This window comes from Ischnura elegans, chromosome 9, assembly GCF_921293095.1.
Source record: "Ischnura elegans chromosome 9, ioIscEleg1.1, whole genome shotgun sequence".
NCBI classification, from domain to species: Eukaryota; Metazoa; Arthropoda; class Insecta; order Odonata; family Coenagrionidae; genus Ischnura; species Ischnura elegans.
The window spans coordinates 22,007,418-22,025,716 of record NC_060254.1 but is presented as its reverse complement, the minus strand read 5'-3'; the positions used below and the strand labels follow the sequence as shown (position 1 = coordinate 22,025,716).

At 39.4% G+C, this 18,299-nt stretch overlaps 1 protein-coding gene across 1 annotated transcript in view; it reads right to left on the bottom strand.

Moving 5' to 3' along the window:
• LOC124165542 overlaps positions 1–18,299 on the bottom strand; it is a 146,315-nt gene that overhangs the window by 68,862 nt on the left and 59,154 nt on the right. Inside the window, exon 4 of the mRNA XM_046542991.1 lies at positions 9,709–11,456. Coding sequence (XP_046398947.1) covers positions 9,709–11,456 — 1,748 coding nt within the window. The remainder of the gene's footprint in view (positions 1–9,708; positions 11,457–18,299) is intronic.

Genomic DNA, 18,299 nt, shown 5'->3' with positions numbered 1-18,299 from the left:
CTAGTTTAAATAAATAAAAATCACTTGATTTTCCAAACTACTTATTGAATCATAAATCTTGTCTATGATTTACAAAAATGCACAGCCAGCCCCTCCAATTATGGAGACCAAACTAATGTCATTCTTGTGAGCATACTACTCATGTCCTATTTAAAGTGATACATAATTATAATTGACCAAGCAGTTTAAATGTTAAAAGCACAGTAAAGAAATAAGCCATGCAGAAAATTAGCATTATGAAAGATAGGCATGATCATTATTGATTGTCAAAAGACTCATGGGTAATTTGAGTTAGCTGAGTAAATATTAATTCAACAACTATGAGCTATGACTAAGATTTGAGGCTTATACAAACCCATGAGTTAGAAATCTAAGTACATATCATACATTCTTTAGCTACCATAATACTTGAAGTGCACTTTTGCTCATGCTAGTACAGTCACACACATAATCCAACAAAATGGACCCATAAATTGCTAACCATGTACTATTTTTGTTCATCCTACCCACTCCTATACCATCTTCCTCAATGTTAATCCTTTATAATCTCTTTGACTTTTAAGCAGGGTAGCAGATGACTCTGCTTAGTAACAGCTATCTTTGCTCAATAAGGAGGACAAAATATATTGATGCAGTCATATTTAATGGAGCAATCATTAGTACAATGGAAGTAACATGGTTAACTGAATTCTTTAATTGTTTTCTAAATTGGAGATAGTGAACCATCAGGGTGGATGTTAAAATGGCTATTATTCACTATAAAATATTTCTTCAAATGAACCAATAAACATAATATATACATAATTTTGCTATAAAATTTTTATCAACTGCATAGATTAATGATTCGTGGCCTATCTCATCTATTAAAATTATGCGATCAGATTAAGTTTAATCGAGGATTGAAGAAATATTTTTCAAAGGTCACTGACAATCACAAGTACTTCAGTCCGCAATTTTCAAAAAGAATTTCATGGATATGGCAATCCTCAAAAAGCAACCTAGGTCCATTCACATTTCTTGTGTAGATGAGTGATTACCTCAACAGCTTTGAAAAATGAAAACATTGTATTACATACATTTATACATTTTTATCAATGGGCCATAAGATACCAATTCTTATAAAATAATCTAAGCAAATCTTTACAGCTTCTGGCACAATAATCTAACCATAAATACGATTAATCAATGAGCTAATACCCTACTATCCATATTAAAAAAAAGAGAAATTCCTTGTACATAACCTTTATTTTAAAGATATTCAAATGGAATAACTACATGACATGTTTGCAGGCTTAATAATTGAAGAATTATTGAAGTGGAATATCCATATTAAGAAGTTAGTTAAAAAATAGGTCATATATTTCCTTACAGTAATATAACTTGATAAAGTGAGTGGTTTTATATTCCAATTCTGACTCATTTCTGGCTTTCCTATGTTTTTCTCGGTTAAAATCCCTGAACACTTAAAAATTAAACATTTCTATTCAGCAGATCATCTGAAAGTAAAGGTAGGCAATATCATAGGTGTATTACTACGCTCAATACTTACTAGCAGGAAGTTTTACAAATTATTTTAGACTGGTGAGTGTAACACACACATAAATTGGAGCACATTATTTTCAAATTCATATGAACTATAGGGAGTGTCATAGATGGCGATGTAGGTTTCCAATAATCAAAAAAAGGTGTGAAAGAGAAAATGGTACACTAAATGCTTTCCTAAACATTAAGTACATACTTAGGAAAATGTGAAATTTGTGTTAATGTCAATTGCTCTCTCTCATAAAAAAACTGGCATACCTACCCAGTGGATGAGAGGGTGGGTGAGCTGCATGCTATAACCTGGTTATATTATATCAAAATAGATTCAAGTTTATTGAATAAGTGAAAATATCCTGTGCAGTTAAATAGGTACCCATTAAAAAGCTAACCTTAACAAACTTTGATATTTTTGATAGAATAATTCTGAATAAATCACCACAAACAACCTTGGACAAGACATGTGAAGTGAAATAAAAATTCTTCTAGATTTTTAACGCCATATTCACCACCAAACATTATGTGGTATCCAGCAATTAATAACTTTACCAACTTAAAAACAACAAATGGCTACAAATCTTAGAAACACTAATGTCTGAATTGCTACTGGCACTGGCAGTTAAAGAATGCTAAGGTGTGGGGTCGAAGCTATGGGGATGATGAAATCTCTGACAATTTTTTTAAGGAAATCTAAATCTTGCGCAGACTTCTCTGTCGTGGAACATTTACATAGGGTTATTAAGATCCCTTATTCGCCTACTTTCAAGAGGAAGAGCTTCGTTACCATTAACTTGCAAATAATCGTCGAAATCGTGGAGATCCAACCAACTTTTTACCCATCCAACTTTGGTTCACATGTACCTAATGGACATTGAAAATTAATAAGGTTTCTTCGTTGTATGCTACGATACACAAATTGTATACCTTTATGATCCAATAGGAGCAAGGAACAAGGAAAAGAAACACTATCCTGTAACATCAAATATCTTCTCATCACATCGATGATTTAATTAAGTTTATAAACAAATTCATGATTATTATAAAACGATAATCCTATCAGAATAGGAATACATATTCGAAGGTCCACTGACAAATGCTACACACAGTATGTTACAACAGCAGTAATCATAATCACTACATTTTGAAACCTTGATGACATGAAAGAAAGTAACGTGAAACCTATAACTAGTCCAATACTTGAAAATCTTAGCCACAAGTACACAATAACTTTGTAACTATTGCTTCATTGCACAAAAATATATTCAGTAACACACGATCACATTACCACAAACACTGTTGATTAAGCTGCAAACAGTCCTTCTCTATGCACTTATATAACTTAAAATAGTGAATTGAGAACTCAAAATTCGTCGACAAGCTAACTTCCTAAGACAGAAACGCCAATTTGGAACGAATGCATATTACCTGCTCATTTTACACTGGCAAAGTTTAGTTCATGATTACCTGTAACATTTTAATACATTCCTTAAAATTGAAAGCCTTTGAGAATACTTTACCCGATGTAAACCTATTTTAAGATAAATGTGATTCTTCTTGGGCTGTTCGGCGATATCTGTTTACTTGACGAAAACAATAGCAAAACTTTAATAGAAGACTCGCGGCAGTGAAGAGCGGTAAATTTGAACCTCGACGCGAGAAGTTAATTGAAAATATATTTCTTCGGGGAATATTATAGATGCATTACATGTCATGTAGGGGGTCAAAACACTTTTATATTACTTAAATTTCATCATACTTTATTAACAGTGGTCTATATGGTTATTATAAGTTGATTTAAAAATCGCAACCCAAGCCGAGTCAAAGCCAGTCAGTAAGGTCCCCGTAATGTTTTAGTATTATTTTGAATAATAGCCGATAACATAAGTAAAACGATGCACAAATGTAAATAAGTATATCTTGATTTTGATATTTCCTACATCATATAGATTTCCATTCATAAAATCAGTAATTATTATCTGATTATAAATTATGCCAAATCACGGACCCGTGGACACCATGGGGTATCGGAAGGAACGTTAGTTGAACTTAATTAAAACGACTGACGCCTCTAAACTAAATTATAATTGTTTAATCATGCTTTATTTAAATCACTGGAATTAAATTTTGTTGGTGGATATCGTTTTACTCCCAATATTCCGCTTTAAATATGCGAGGTGCTAACGGCAGACATCTTGAATTTTGCTCACTCCATTTGAGTGATCACTCGGAGTGTCCAACACAGGTCACTCGTTTCCGAGGGCAGTCCGAGGGAGCAACGTCACTCGAGTGACGTCTTGGAATACCAAAGTAGCGACCGAGTGCAGTTGGAGTGACGAGTGAGGGAAATCAACACTCGAGTGACGTTCTGGAATATGGCCCTAAACATCTGCCATTTGTGCAGCAGGACAGATTAAATTATCGCTCTTAACAATGGAGGAGTTACTTTCCGCTATAGGTTTCAATTCCGAACGATAGAGGGGCCTAGGAATCACGACTGCAATCGGGAAATGTAGCACAGAGTTCCTTACTTTAAATTCAGGGAAGCAGCCTCAAACGTGATGGGAGCGAATCAGTGAATGGCATACTTGAATAATTTTAACGTGTTTATAATATGGCCGACGCGCGCATTCCGAACTACGAAATTTAAAGGTAAGAAATAGCTTTTGTCCTGTGTATTCTCTGTGGTTCCGGCCAATACATCCCGTTGGCTCTGGTGTAGACGGACATATTCGCACAATACCACCAAAACAAACGGAATGCTATCCGTGTGTGATGCGTGTCCCAAGGTAAGTATCTGCCTTTCGCATCTGACCTTCACATCTGATGATTTGAAATCTTCGAGAAAGGTGAAAGATCACCAACCCAGATTGCAAGCAGCGAGTGAATGTTATGGCAACAGACAATCACAGTTTGGACTTCGATGCTCGTTGACAAGGTCAAACTCGGGGGCGGACTGCGGGAGGAAATCCCTGCAGGCCCTGCGAGGGCCCAGGGCTCGTATCTGTGCCATGCAATATAAGGTTTTAACCTCTAAAAAATGACGCAAACCGTGTGGAATATTACGAAATATTTTATTTCCAACAAGACATTCAATGCGAAAATATTTTTAATACGTATTATTTTTAAAAAGTCTGTTCCAATTCAGCTTTATAAAAGCGATCTGGCCTGAATTGAATAGGTTTTATAATTTACACACGTCTACATTAAAACATACTCCTCCGGGAGTGTTTGAAATTAGACATGCTAAACTTGCATTTTAAGCTGGAAATACAACTTATTTTTACTTCCATTGTCGTAACTTCATGTATCTCACGCAGGAATTCCTCTTAACTTAAAATAAACCAAAAATACGAAAATCGCCGTTTTGGTAGTGTGCAGTGCCGCGGGGCGATTTTTGTCTTTTAGATTTTTTTAAGTAAGAGGAACAATATGAACATTTCCTTGCATGGAAAGTTTAGAAATATTTTTTACATATGGTATACGTAACTTCGATATTCATTTTCTTCTCTACACCTAGGAAATTAAAATCTACCTTTCAGATATCTAAAAAACAAAGAATGGGTAAAATTAAATAAAAAAAGCTATTTGTAATGCAAAGATGTTATTCTCTCAATCAAAATACAAGAAAATGCAGTAATAAAATATTTTGCCCGTGAAGAAGAAGACGACCGTTTCGCCATTTTCATAGTTTTTTGCGCGTTCTTCTTCACTCTTTCGACCGTAGAAGCAAAATGTTTACGTTTAAACAATGTTTAATGATTCATTGTTGTAGACGAATACACAATGAGTAGAACGATATTTGACAAGGCCGTATGAAGCTTTGGCAGAATTTCATAAAAATGGTTAAAGTTCAGCGTTCTACCTTTTTTGCGCCGATAGTAGATGAACAACACTTGATAAAGAGACTTATTGCGAAATGTAAATACATGATATGGATGGTATGGACGGATGGCAAACCGAAGAAAGGCATAATCAACAGGTGAAGATCGATATGTTAAATCCATGCTGGTAAACGGAACGAACCAAGTCATCTCACTTTCTCTCTTAAGATCGGTCTGAACTCAGATTCGGTTGGTAAACGCAGTGATTTTCTATAGGAGATTATTCTTAGTTTAAAAAAAGTAAAACTCAGTAAATCACTGTGAAAAAACGACAAATTACTTACAGTAATTAAATGAGCTTTATATGAAAGACCTACCCCGATGATGGTGCAAAAACAATCCCAAATGAAGGTGCATAGATTTACAGAAGCGTTGGCGTAATTCTGCGGTAAAGACGTAATATTTTCTAGCCGAAACTCTAGATAGAATATGCATAAAATATTTTACAATTTAGTCTTAAATACTCATAATGAGATAAAGGGAAAATCTATAATTTCTGAATTGTAGAGTTTTCATTTTATAAGCATCAGAACATTTGCTTCATAATATTCATATAAAAGATATTTATTATTCATAGAGGGGGTGGCGCTCATGAGAACTCCTGAAGCACATAAGAAAAAAATCCTTAATGGTTGCAGTTAAAACCTTATCAAACCAGTGCAGCGACAACAGCAATCACTGCCGCGACAATCCACACAAAATACCACCCAGTTGTCCATAAATAAATTAGCATAAAATAATCGAAAATATGATCACATCCTGACTTTGTCTACAAAGGTCATTGCCGTTGTGGCTACTCGCGAAGCGAATGGTATCTGTTATAATTAAGACGAAGGAAGAGCAGTCAGCCAACCAGAACGCTTCAAAAAGCCGTTTTAGCCGGGACACGTCATTGCGCACTCTGACGTATGTACGAAGGCGCAACCAAAATTTCGTTGTTTTCAGCGGAGAATTGCTAGAATGCATTCATGGATGCGGAATCGCAAAAACGCCCCTGCTCTAAAGGCCGTTCGTTTTACACGGGGCATGTACTTGCACAATCTGACGTGTGCACGAAGGCGCAGTCAAAATTGCGTCGTGTAAAGCGGTGAATTGCTAGAACACATGCGAGAAAGTGTGGACGTGAGATGGCAAAATAGCCCCTGTTCTAATTTCGTTCATTCATTCGCGCTATTCCACGCTATTTTAGAAATTAACGCAGTTCTAACCTGCGCATTTCCGTGCCCCGTGTAAAACGGCCTTAATCCCGAGCTCGCATTCTCGCAATTTCAAAAATGTTTTCAGTGCTAACCTGCGCAATCAATTTCCCAGCGTAAAACGGCCTACGGAGAATTCGTTTGCGCCAGCATAAGTTCCCCGGTTCCCTGAACCTTAATCACAAGAGCAACTCCCGCAGGGACCAACCGGAATTGCAGTTTAGTCACAACGGCGGAGGGGGCATTCCGCTATGCCAATCGCGATCGTGCGCTTAATTAGTGGCCCAAGGTCAGGCTTCGGAGAGGGAGCTTCATGGGAGCCAAAAACAACTTACGAATCGGCTACAAAGATTTCTGCGTTATACGAATCAGGCCTCTGTCCATTTGAGACACATTTTTATAGCAACATTTTGTCTAACTCATTTTCAGCATTATAGTGAGGATAAAAGCGGGTGTCTAGCAACCTCTTCGGTAAATAGGAGTAACAATTACATAAATCACGTGACTTGGGAAATTTTACACATCAATGAGCTCTGGATAAAAAATTAGGTAAAATTCAAAATTAAATACAATACGTTGAAATATATTTAAAACTCAACTAAGAAAGGAAAGAAGGGGAAATGAAATAACCCACCTCCTTACACAATATTTCCAACCAACTGACTTCAAAATAACGTATTTGTTACGGTAAGCTAATCTCAACACAGGTTACCTTCATTCCTATATTCATGACTCAAACGATATCAAGTTTGCCGACTGGCGAACAAACTGCGCACGAGCTTCCCTCGAATAAATTTTTTGGTACCCAAATAAACAGCAATAGTTTACCATTCGCTAATGGAATTTAAGGCACGTGACTCAATGCCACATTGTCATTGAGCAGCTCGAGGAATGTTGTGACCAAAGTTATGATGTCACCCGCCCTCTGATAATCCTTTACCACTCTAAGCTTCCAACCAACTGCCTTCAATATTACGTGGTTGTAATGGTTAGCTAATCTCAACACAATTTACCTGCATCCCTGTATTAACGCCTGGACGACTAAAACGATATTACGTTTACCGACTTGTGAACAGACTGAATACATGAACTAGGACATTTTCACTTTAAATGTAATAAAATTCAAACATGAAATTAAATTTTCAGTACTTATGAAATCCTTTAGTAGGTAATTGTAATTAAAGGAAGCAGCGTTTCTGCTTGATTGGTATTATTTTTTGTTCTTTCATGAATTATTATATTAGTTCAAAATTAATGGTATCAGGTAGAAATTTTCAGGCTGTAGGCTCTTGTCCCGATTTCCTTGTATCACGGACATTAAAAATCTTCTCCCAGAAAATACCAACCAAAAAATTTCATACGTGAGATACAGGCAAAGGTCCTGGAAAAGGGTCAACTCTTTGAAAAGGTTTAAAAAAAGAAGAGAGCGTAACTTTTTATCAAGTGACATGAGAGCTAAATAATTCGGTCGAACGGGTGTGATGCTTCTAACGGAAAATTATTGCGAGTCGAGATGGAACTTCGCCTCACTCCTGTTCGACAGGCCCTTAGAACTCTCCTACCTTCTGGTCTGACAGCATTTCCCTATCCTGTGTGCTTGGTCTGTGTTCAGCAAGGGAGCGCATTTAAGCAGAGGCGTAACTATGGAGGGGGGATAAGGGGATAGATCCCCCCAAAGCCTCAGAGAAAAAACAAATATTTGAAACTATTGACTAGTTTTGACACATAATAACTGCATCTGCTTAAAGTGCAATCTTCAGTGCCAAAATGATGTACAATGTAAGTATTTCGAGGAATGTCATTTTTCAAATATTTTATCAGATTTTGCCTGGGGGAAGGGGTCGCCACTCCAGGCCATCCCCTCCGAGGCATATTCCTAGTTACGCCACTGCGTTAAAAGGCCGTTTTACACGGGGCACGGAATTGGGCAGGTTAGAGCTGCATTAATTTCTAAAATGGCGTGGAATTGCGCGAATGCATGAACGAAATTAGAACAGGGGCCATTTTGCCGTCTCGCATCCACGCATTCTCGCATGTGTTCTAGCAATTCACCGCTTTACACGACGCAATTTTGATTGCGCCTTCGCACATACGTCAGATTGCGCAATTCCGTATACCGTGTAAAATGGCCTTAATTGTTAAGTGGTGCATGCCTGGTGTAGAATTACCCCGAGCCACAGTCTTTGGTGTGGCTTGCGCGGTACTTCGCAGATGTAAATTGCGTGTGAGCAAAGACGTCAAAATCACTGCCGAGCTGTTCCATGCTCAATTCTACAGTTTTTATTATTTAATTATTTTTTGTCTCCTATCATGATTTATTTCTATTAATGTAGTTTAAAATGTATGATATCATGTTGAAATTTTAAGGGTGCGTAAGATAGATCCCAGCCATTCAGCATTGGTCTATTCCCCGACAGTAAATATTTAATCCAGAGATAAGACGGAGTTTTGAAATTTCATAAGTGAGAAAAAGGTAAATACCCACGTTCTTGATAGTCTCGCCGAAAGCGCAAGTGTTTATCCCATTCCCGTGAACGCAATGACACACCCCAAGCGGCCAGTTTACAATAAAATTCAATTTTCGTGCAAGTGATAAGAGTTGTCGGTTTTGCTAATTGTTAGTGTGAAAAAGGAAACTAATAAGTTTTTAAATGGGTTGAAAATTTGCACTAAATGCGCGAAAGACATGATTTATAAATGGCGTTTTATTAATTTTATTACATAGTATTATTTTTTTATTTTCTTTAACAATATTTTCTCTTTCTTTAACAAAAAACTTATTTTCGTTTTTTCCCTTAATTTTTTGATTAATTGTAAATTAGAAGTAATACATTCAATCAATTTTTCTCATAAGCTAGTTTGCAGACAATTTATTGGGAGTCACGCGCACGGGTGTAAATATACACCAAGGGCGAATTTATCCCTAGGCGTGTGATAAAACTACTACTATGAGTAATGTTAATGCGTAAGTAACTCAGACTGGTGGAGGGATAGGGATATGTACTCTTTGAGATGGAAAATATACATGCATAACAAAAGTTGGCATTGGATTCCAACTTAAAAATAAGAGCAAAAAATAAGGTAACACTCACGAACGTGTGGAATCATATTGGCCCCGTCTCCGATGTTTGGCGGATCACCGCTCGCGTGCTGGGGTGTTTCCGTGGGCGGTGGGACGGGCCCATTCAGCGGCGGCGGTTGAGGGTCTCCGGGGGGTTGGAAAGCACCATTGGGACCCATCCCATTCGGAGGTCCCGGGAACGGAGGCCCGCCGAACGGGGGACCCCCGTTATTGACGGGGCCGCCACCCTGCGGGGTAGGAGCTCCGCCTTGGACAGGCGGGCCTCCGTTGACTGCCCCACCAGGAGTACCAAAGGGCGGCGGGGGGCCCGGAGGCGGGTGTCCGTTTGGTGGGGCACCAGCAAACGGGGGAGGAGGGCCTGCGGGCGGGTGCTGCCCGCTTGGTGGTGTAACTCCGGGCGGAACATCACCGCCCACGGGCGGCGACATTCCAAACGGAGTCCCATTGTGAGAGAATCCTCCTCCATCGCCTGATGAAGGACCACCGGGCTGCATGCCGCCATTTTGAGCACCACCGCCATGATGGAAGCCGTTTTGTCCACCGCCACCATGGTGGAAACCACTTTGTACACCACCGCCGCCATGCTGGATGCCATTTTGCACTCCTCCATTATTGTATCCATTTCCGGGACCACCGCTATGGACGCCATTTTGTGCACCACCACCGTTATGGAAGCCATTTTGATTACCGCCGCCGCCATGCTGGATGCCATTTTGCACTCCTCCATTATGGAATCCATTCACTGGACCACCGTTATGGATGCCAATTTGTGCACCACCACCTCCATGATGGTAGCCATTTTGATCACCGCCGCCGCCATGCTGGATGCCATTTTGCACTCCTCCATGATGGAATCCATTTTGGGGACCACCGCCTTGGACGCCATTTTGTGCACCACCATGCTGGATGCCATTTTGCAAGGCCGGTCCCTGGAAGTGGTCGTGGGGATGATGAGGAAAAGGAGGCTGCTGGGGTGGCTGGTAGCCCCCTTGATGAGAGGGCGGAGGGCCATAGGACCCATCGTTGTATGGAGGCATGAAGGAGGCGGAGGGAGGAGAGGGTTGTGGCCTGAAAGGGTATGGAGGCATCTGCATTGAGGGGGTCTGGAAGAGAGGGGGAGGCTGCAGCCGGTTTGCTGGGATTGGACGGCGGAAGTCTGTGGGGCCATGGTGGTGATGATGCTGTTGCTGATGGTGGTGGTGCTGCTGGTGGTGTTGGTGGTGGTGGTGGTGGGAGGTGGGAGCTGGAGATGAAGGTGGGCGTGGTCCCGGTGAGGTCGGCTGCGAGGGAGTGGGTGCGGAGGATGGTGTTGGGGGAAGGGGGCGGAGGATCCAGGGGTCTATGGCCCCTGGTGACCTCTGACACAAGGAGGAGGGGCGCTTGGCGTACACGTCAAAGTCCACATCGGGTATGGTGGCCAAGGGGGGTGCCGTTTCGTTGTCCTCCACTGAGGGTGCCCCCTTGGACTCTGCTTCGGTAGCAGTGACGTTGCCGTCTGTCGTTGTACTGCCAGTGATTGTGTCAGTCTCAGTGGCTGGTTCATCAGTGGGTGCCACAGATGTGGATGATGGCTCAGGGGTTGTAGTGGTAGTGGTGGCGGTGGTAGAGGTGGCATTTGCATCAGTCGTTGGTGCTGAAGGCTTGGATGCATGAAGCTTGACAGTGGACTTGGATTCAATGCGGATGAATGGAGGGATGGGGTCAACAGGGATGGCAGCGGAACTGAGCTCGCATGTTCCATTCAGCTTTCGTCCAATTCTGCGGAAGAAAATGGCACATGGATTTTGATTTGAATTTGCTACTAACTTATCAACTTTCAATAGTTGAAAATTCCACAGGTGAAAAATAATTTCCTTGGCTAATTGCAAGATTCAAACCTGGATCCCCTCAAATTTACACCAGATGTTCCACAACTAGAAATATCAAGGCATCTTCTTCTCCTGAGTAGTTGTTGGCTTAAGAAGTCAAGGTGTTTTATGACTGAATACCAGTCAAAGCCAACAAGTTTTTCCTCTGTGGATATTTTGCACATAATGTGGATGAAAGAAAAGCAGAAAATGCTCACAAAGGTGATTACATATTGGAATGCCAACATGGCCAGGAATATAAATGGGGAAACATCATGAGCCCTCAAAAGACATCTTCAACAACACCAAAGAGTAACCCAAAACAGGAAGTTTCAGGTCTTGGCCATGGCCAAGCACACTTGAAGTTGTCCAAGTCATAATGTTACTTTGGAAAATGCCTAATTAATGCATAAATAAAAAAATACTGACCAAAAGTTACCCAAGAATAATATGAAATACATAGAAACAGTATGAATTATTGTTTTGGGGGTAAGGGGGAGGGAGAAGTGTTTATTTGTCTATCCACAGCACTTTGGTGGAAAGCAATACATCTCAATGATAATGTATATGAGGTCTGAAATTTCTAGACAAATCGCTTGTAAATGATATTAATATTTTTTAAATGTTGGTTCTCAGTCTTATTAGACAAAAACTTTCATTGGAGAGACATCATAAAGATTGCCATTTTTTTCAATTTTCCAGAAATATCAGGGGAACGAGGGACCCTTAAATTGGGAACTGCTAGCAAACGGACCTGATAGTTCCTGTCGAAAGTTCGTTTATGTCATATTCATTCAGCTGCTCGTGTTCAATGAATAAATTCAGGAACCACTGACAGGGTCAAATGGTTCATCTTGCAAATTCATATCCGATTTCATGTCCGATTAATGGTTTTTACATCTGTCTGTATGCATATTGTGTCACTATTCAACACCACTCATAATTAGGGCTAGGCAGTATTTCAAATACAATTATTTTAAAATACTTATTTGAAATATGTTTGCATTTTGTATTTGGTATTTCAAATACGCGACCTAAATGCATCTTGTATTTTGTATTTAAAATACAGATTTTTGGTATTTTCCCATTCTAAAATATAAAATGCATTTGTAAATATTTTGTAGAAAATGTAATGGAAAATGTAAAGTTCCATTGCATGGAGACTTGAACAATAGATTGTGAGAAAGACAAAGAGACTTTAGAAATGGATTATAGAAAAACTGGGATAATTCTACCATTCCATTTGCGGTGTGCAAGTCACACCTTGAATTTGCTGGCAACGAGTACCTAATTTACATAATGCTCTGCAGAGCTCATCAGTCTATAGAATACATGATCCAGCTATTCGCTTGAAAAAGTATTATTTTCATTAAAGACATTTTGCCATTTTTTCTAGGGTGGCTGCCCCCTCCTGCACCTCGCTGGGCCCGCCCATGTGCTCTATTTATTTCTTGATAAGTTATGATAGTGTGGCATTTTTTAGTGTACCCCCCCTCCCCAAAATTCCTCCGGACTAATCGACAGAACTTCTCCCGCTAAGGACTTTTTGCGCTAAGGTTTCTCGCTCAAAGGATTTTCGCACAAAGGCCCTTTGACTCTAAGTCTCAGAACTCTTGTCTCCGAACTCTGTCCTACGAACGCTGTCCTATGACGCTGCCCTACAACGCTAGCCCTCCGACGCAAGCCCTCCGATGCCAAGCCCTCCGATGCCAGCCCACCTGGAGATCAAGACTTATATAGGTAGTATGGCGGAGGAATACCTACTCCTCGGCAATCAAGGGGAAGTGGGTGCTGAGGTATAAGAATGCAGTTTGGAGTGAGAAGTACTCCACTTGTCCTATCACGATTCCCTCTCCCCCCAACACCTCATCCCCCTATGTCTCTCCCCTCCATGAATTCCAATGACATGCCTCTACCAGCAATCACCCCACTTGGTTATGTCTCCAACCCAGAAGATTGAGGGGAAAAATTCCGGCAGTAGGCGGTTCTCCCCCCTCCCAACCCTGGTTTGGATGACGGAGGTTTTGCAGTGGTGCCAGTCAACAGGGGCGCCTACACGGCAGATTTGCAGCTGATTTAAACATCGCCCTATTACCCCTCCACTCCTTTGTAAATTCCCTACCCTCCACCCTGACATGTTTCGGAGTACGCAAGCCCTCTTTTGCTCGGGCGTTCGCGGTGGACAGATGGCATGGCTGAGATGGGTGATTTCTGCAAACTTATACAGATTGTACTTAGTTTTGGTAATTCCTATGGGATCATTAGTTATCATCATTGTTTTCTGTAATAATTCTGATTTTGAATATTTTTACTTCTAATAGTTATTGATTGAAAATAACTCGTAAATTTGTGACAATTGTTTCTTGAGTGCTGATTTCTTGTTTGTGGAGTCTTTCCCTGAACCAGCTTGTGACAGATGATTGGAGTTCCCTGACGTGTCTGGGGCTTACGTTCACAATCTCGAAGATTTGACGACGTAACGCCACAATAGAACAAAAACATTAGTTAGCAGAGTGAAATACTGAAATTATCAAAATTAGGTATTTTATTTTCAATTTAATTAGAAATCTCAATATTCCATAATCCAATAGTCTTTTAAGTCTAATAGTCAACATTTTTTTACTTAAGATCTGATTTCATGCTTTTTTAACACTTCTCTGGTAGTTTCAAATAAAATTCTCATTAAAAAAACCATAGCAAAAAAAATTGCTAGCATTCTTAGGGTACCTTATTTACCTCAACAGCAATTGAAAATATACTGTCAAGAAATTCCATAACAATATAAAAAAATGGGTCATTTCACCTCAAATCAATAAATGATTGACTCCTTGGGTATCCCAACTCATGATAAGAATCCCTATGCCATGAGCCTTGCTTCGTCTCATCAGGTTTATTCTAAATGACTTTTTATTCTAAAAAGATTACTATGTACATACATATATTTATTTACACTACTTCCAGTGGCACCGACTCCATGGGTCCGAGCCCCCTCAAATATTCGATATGGGGGAGGAAAACATGTGTCATACTTGTCGATTTTTCCCATAGTGTCAAGTTATCAAGAGTAGAGTTTTCAGGGTTCTAATGTTGGTCATATGACTCTTCTAAAACAAAAAAAAAACTTTAGAACTCACTATTTGTATAATTTCACAGGGCAAGACCCCCACTATGAGCCTCCCCAATATTTTATTTTAAGTCGGCACCCCTGCCTACCACTATCAGTACATGAGTTTAATGCCAGATTAATAATGGGTTCTGCTCTCTGTCTTAGTTTTCTGTTCTCCGTTAATAATTGGATCTGTTGGCTGTCAGCATGACTTCCAGAAAGGTAGATCATGCAAAACACGGTTTGCGATCTTTATTCGTGATGTTCTTAATTCTAGTGAAACAGAAAGACAAGTTGATGCATTATTTCTAGATTTTAAGAAAGCTTTCGACACAGTGCCTCACAAAACTCTACCGTACAAATTACAGTCATGAGGGTTAATGAAGCAGTAGGAAACTGGATACATGATTTTCTGACTGATTGAAAGCAAAAGATAGTTCTTGACATAATTAGCTTTGGAGCGTGGAGCCAAGAGTGGAGACTAGAACCAAGTCTGAGCAAATGCACAGAGGTACATTTCTTGTGTAGGTCATTCAACTACTCCCACATCTATATGTTTTGGATGGTGTTAATATAAGGGGACAGATGAAGTGAAGTATCTGGGAGCTACAATAACTTTGCGTCTAATGAGGGAACACATACGAGGGCATGAGAAGCCAAGGGGTACAAGTGATTTTTTTTCTCAACAGAGTAAGGTAAAGTTAATTGTTAGAAGAAATACACAAAATTTGGTTGCCAAGGGATACGAGTAAGCCTCAGTTCTGTGCTGACATTAGTGATGGGCAAAGTCGATCATTTTAGTGATTCAATCATTTTGACTCGAGTCACATAAGTGATTCAATCAATTGATTCAATCACTATGATCGAAAAGACTCAAATCAAGATTCAATCACTATGATCGAAAAGACTCAAATCAAGATTCAATCACTATGATCGAAAAAACTCAAAGGAGTCACGATTGAAAAGACTCAAAAGGAATCATGATCGAAAAGACTCAAAAGGAATCAAGATCGAAAAGACTCAATCAATGGATGTAATAAATCACTTTGAATAATCGAATAAATACTGCCTCATCTGCGAAGAGCATTGGTAACGCTGATTGCTATCCATATTATCATTTCATATACTATTTTAATTGTGAATTCCTAGATGAGTAAATTAGATTGCAAAAATGAAGGAAGCAGTGTCATGAAAATATTTGGGAAGGCGAAACTGCCACAGTTTCTTAACACTAATAAAATAATTTCTAACTATAGTTGATCAAAATATAACACAAAATACACCACACACTATGCATGAATCTGATCTGCAGGATAATTTTATGAACGGCACAATAAAATATAACCAGCTTTAACTTCTACTTCTTAACGTTCTCCTACAGGAGTCATCTTAATATTTTCCTTTTACGTGTATTGGTGTTATTAATACTGATAACTGCTGGAAAACATTTAAGAAAAAGATTACACAAGTATTCAGTTCTTCATAACATAGTATTTAATTTTATCACAACTATTTCTGCCCTGACGAAAAGAGATTAAGCATCGGTCGTTCCAAATTTTGAATCAAACCGGAAACCGAGATGATTGATATGAAACCAGAAGTCGGAGTGATTGATGATTGATGATCGACTTGTTTAACGAAATGAATCATGAGTCATTTGATTCACCTAGTGATTCAATCTTTTTGATCGAATCGTTCATGATCGACCCATCACTAGCTGACATTGAGTGGAAAATCAAATGTACCATATCAAATATCTAATTCATCTTGTTTGTTTTTTATACCTAATTTCTGTACTTAACAGTGTAGAGAAAAAAGAAATCACTTGAACCCCTTGGCTTCCAAACCACTCATATTTGTGGCAGAGCCCGGAAGAAGCATCAAAGAAACTGCGCAATATTCCATCATTCACTGGTGTTCTAAGAAGCATGATTTTTTCACAAATTATGCATGTGAAATACCAGTTCCAACTGATTTTAATCTTGAGTTGATAATAAATACATATACACTGTTAAAAAGAATGAGCTATCTCCAAACTGATGCTTCTGTCAAAGGGAGAAGCACTTTTCCTTCCATAAGTGTAGGGCAGGATACATACATGTGAAATATCCCATGCTGTTTCCATAGTGCATTCAACGAATTAGGAAGTCTTTTAGTCTACCACTTGCTGTGTCGCATGATTGAATAATTTGAGGATCATTTTTAGCAATTCTCAATTTAATGAATGCTTGGAGAATATGGAGTTTTGAACTAGTGGTCAGGATCCTTGGAGAGGGTGCTTGAACAAACAATTTTGTGAAGACATTTATGATTCTGATATTGAAAAGGAAGAATTAGGGTGATGATTAAAAAACTTTGCATTCCATTGCGGTTATCATATGGTATTTACAGGTAAAAAAAGAAGAAAGCTATGATGATTTGATAGCAGAAAAGAGGAGAGTAATTGGACATTGAACCTAAGATTGAAAGCAGCGATAGTTGTACTGAGGGTACTGAGGATTGTGAGTAAAAAAGAATGGAGGTGAAGGTAAATGATTTCTTGGGTGGTGATCGGTGTCGTCAAATTGCTATGTGAAAGCTGTGAAAAGGATGCTAGAATATAACCAGAAAATGCATGATTGCTGTGTAGATTTTGAGGAAAGCATTCAATAGGTGGAGGAATTTGGAGGAGACAACCAACAGCTGAGGTCATTTTTGCCATAGGGAAGGGTAAAGAAAGCAGGATGGAAAGAAATTTGGCATCAGTATTAACCTGCTCTTAACGAAAGGCAACAAGTGGACCACAGCTTGACATCTCATCCAATGAATGGAGTGTTGTGTTTGAAATGTCCTCCACAGAGCATTCAAGAATTAGGGGACTCTTTGGGAGTCTTTGAAAATGTTATGCCGCAGCTGGGATTTAAATCACAACCCACAGCGTGGAAAGCCAACATTATAGCCACCACACCAACTCAATCCCTCTCAAAAAAGGTTGGAGGGATAGGTGACTCATTTGTAATCTGTATTTGGCTCAGACTGCACAAGTGAGGATAGCCGAAGCAGAATGAAACCAACATTTTAAGAAAATTATAACGGCACTTTATTAGTTTATGAGATTATTTCCTTGAAAAAATAGTTTCATTTTAGTTAAATATCTTATGCTAATACATATCATTTTTTGTTGGTTGTTTCAATTAAGTACTTATTTTGCTTGAAGACTTTTGCGATTTTTGCATCTGAGAGGGGCAGCTGCTCCCCCCTGCTCCTCACTGGGTACGCCCATGAGGTGAAGGAGATTAAGGGTGGGCAACCAATGGCTGTGGCATGAGGCAAGGCTTTCCACTCACCCCTTCACTGTTTAACATGCATGCATGTAAGTGTTGTGTAAGTTTAAGTAGCCCAGGGTGTATGTTTTGTGGCTGTCAGTTGGTTGAGTGTGTGTTTAGTGAGGGTTTTGTTTTTGACATCACTGCATAACAGGAAGTGACACGAAAGCCTCTCTCTCTAACAGCTGGCTGGTATGGAAGATGGACATGGGCATGATACGTGCTCATGTAGTAATGTATTTATTATTCCTAATTCTGTGGTTGATTCACTGATGGTGAGCCCGACATTACAGTAAGAGAGGCATGGAATGAGAAAGAGTTGGGAGTTACAGTGAGGGAAATG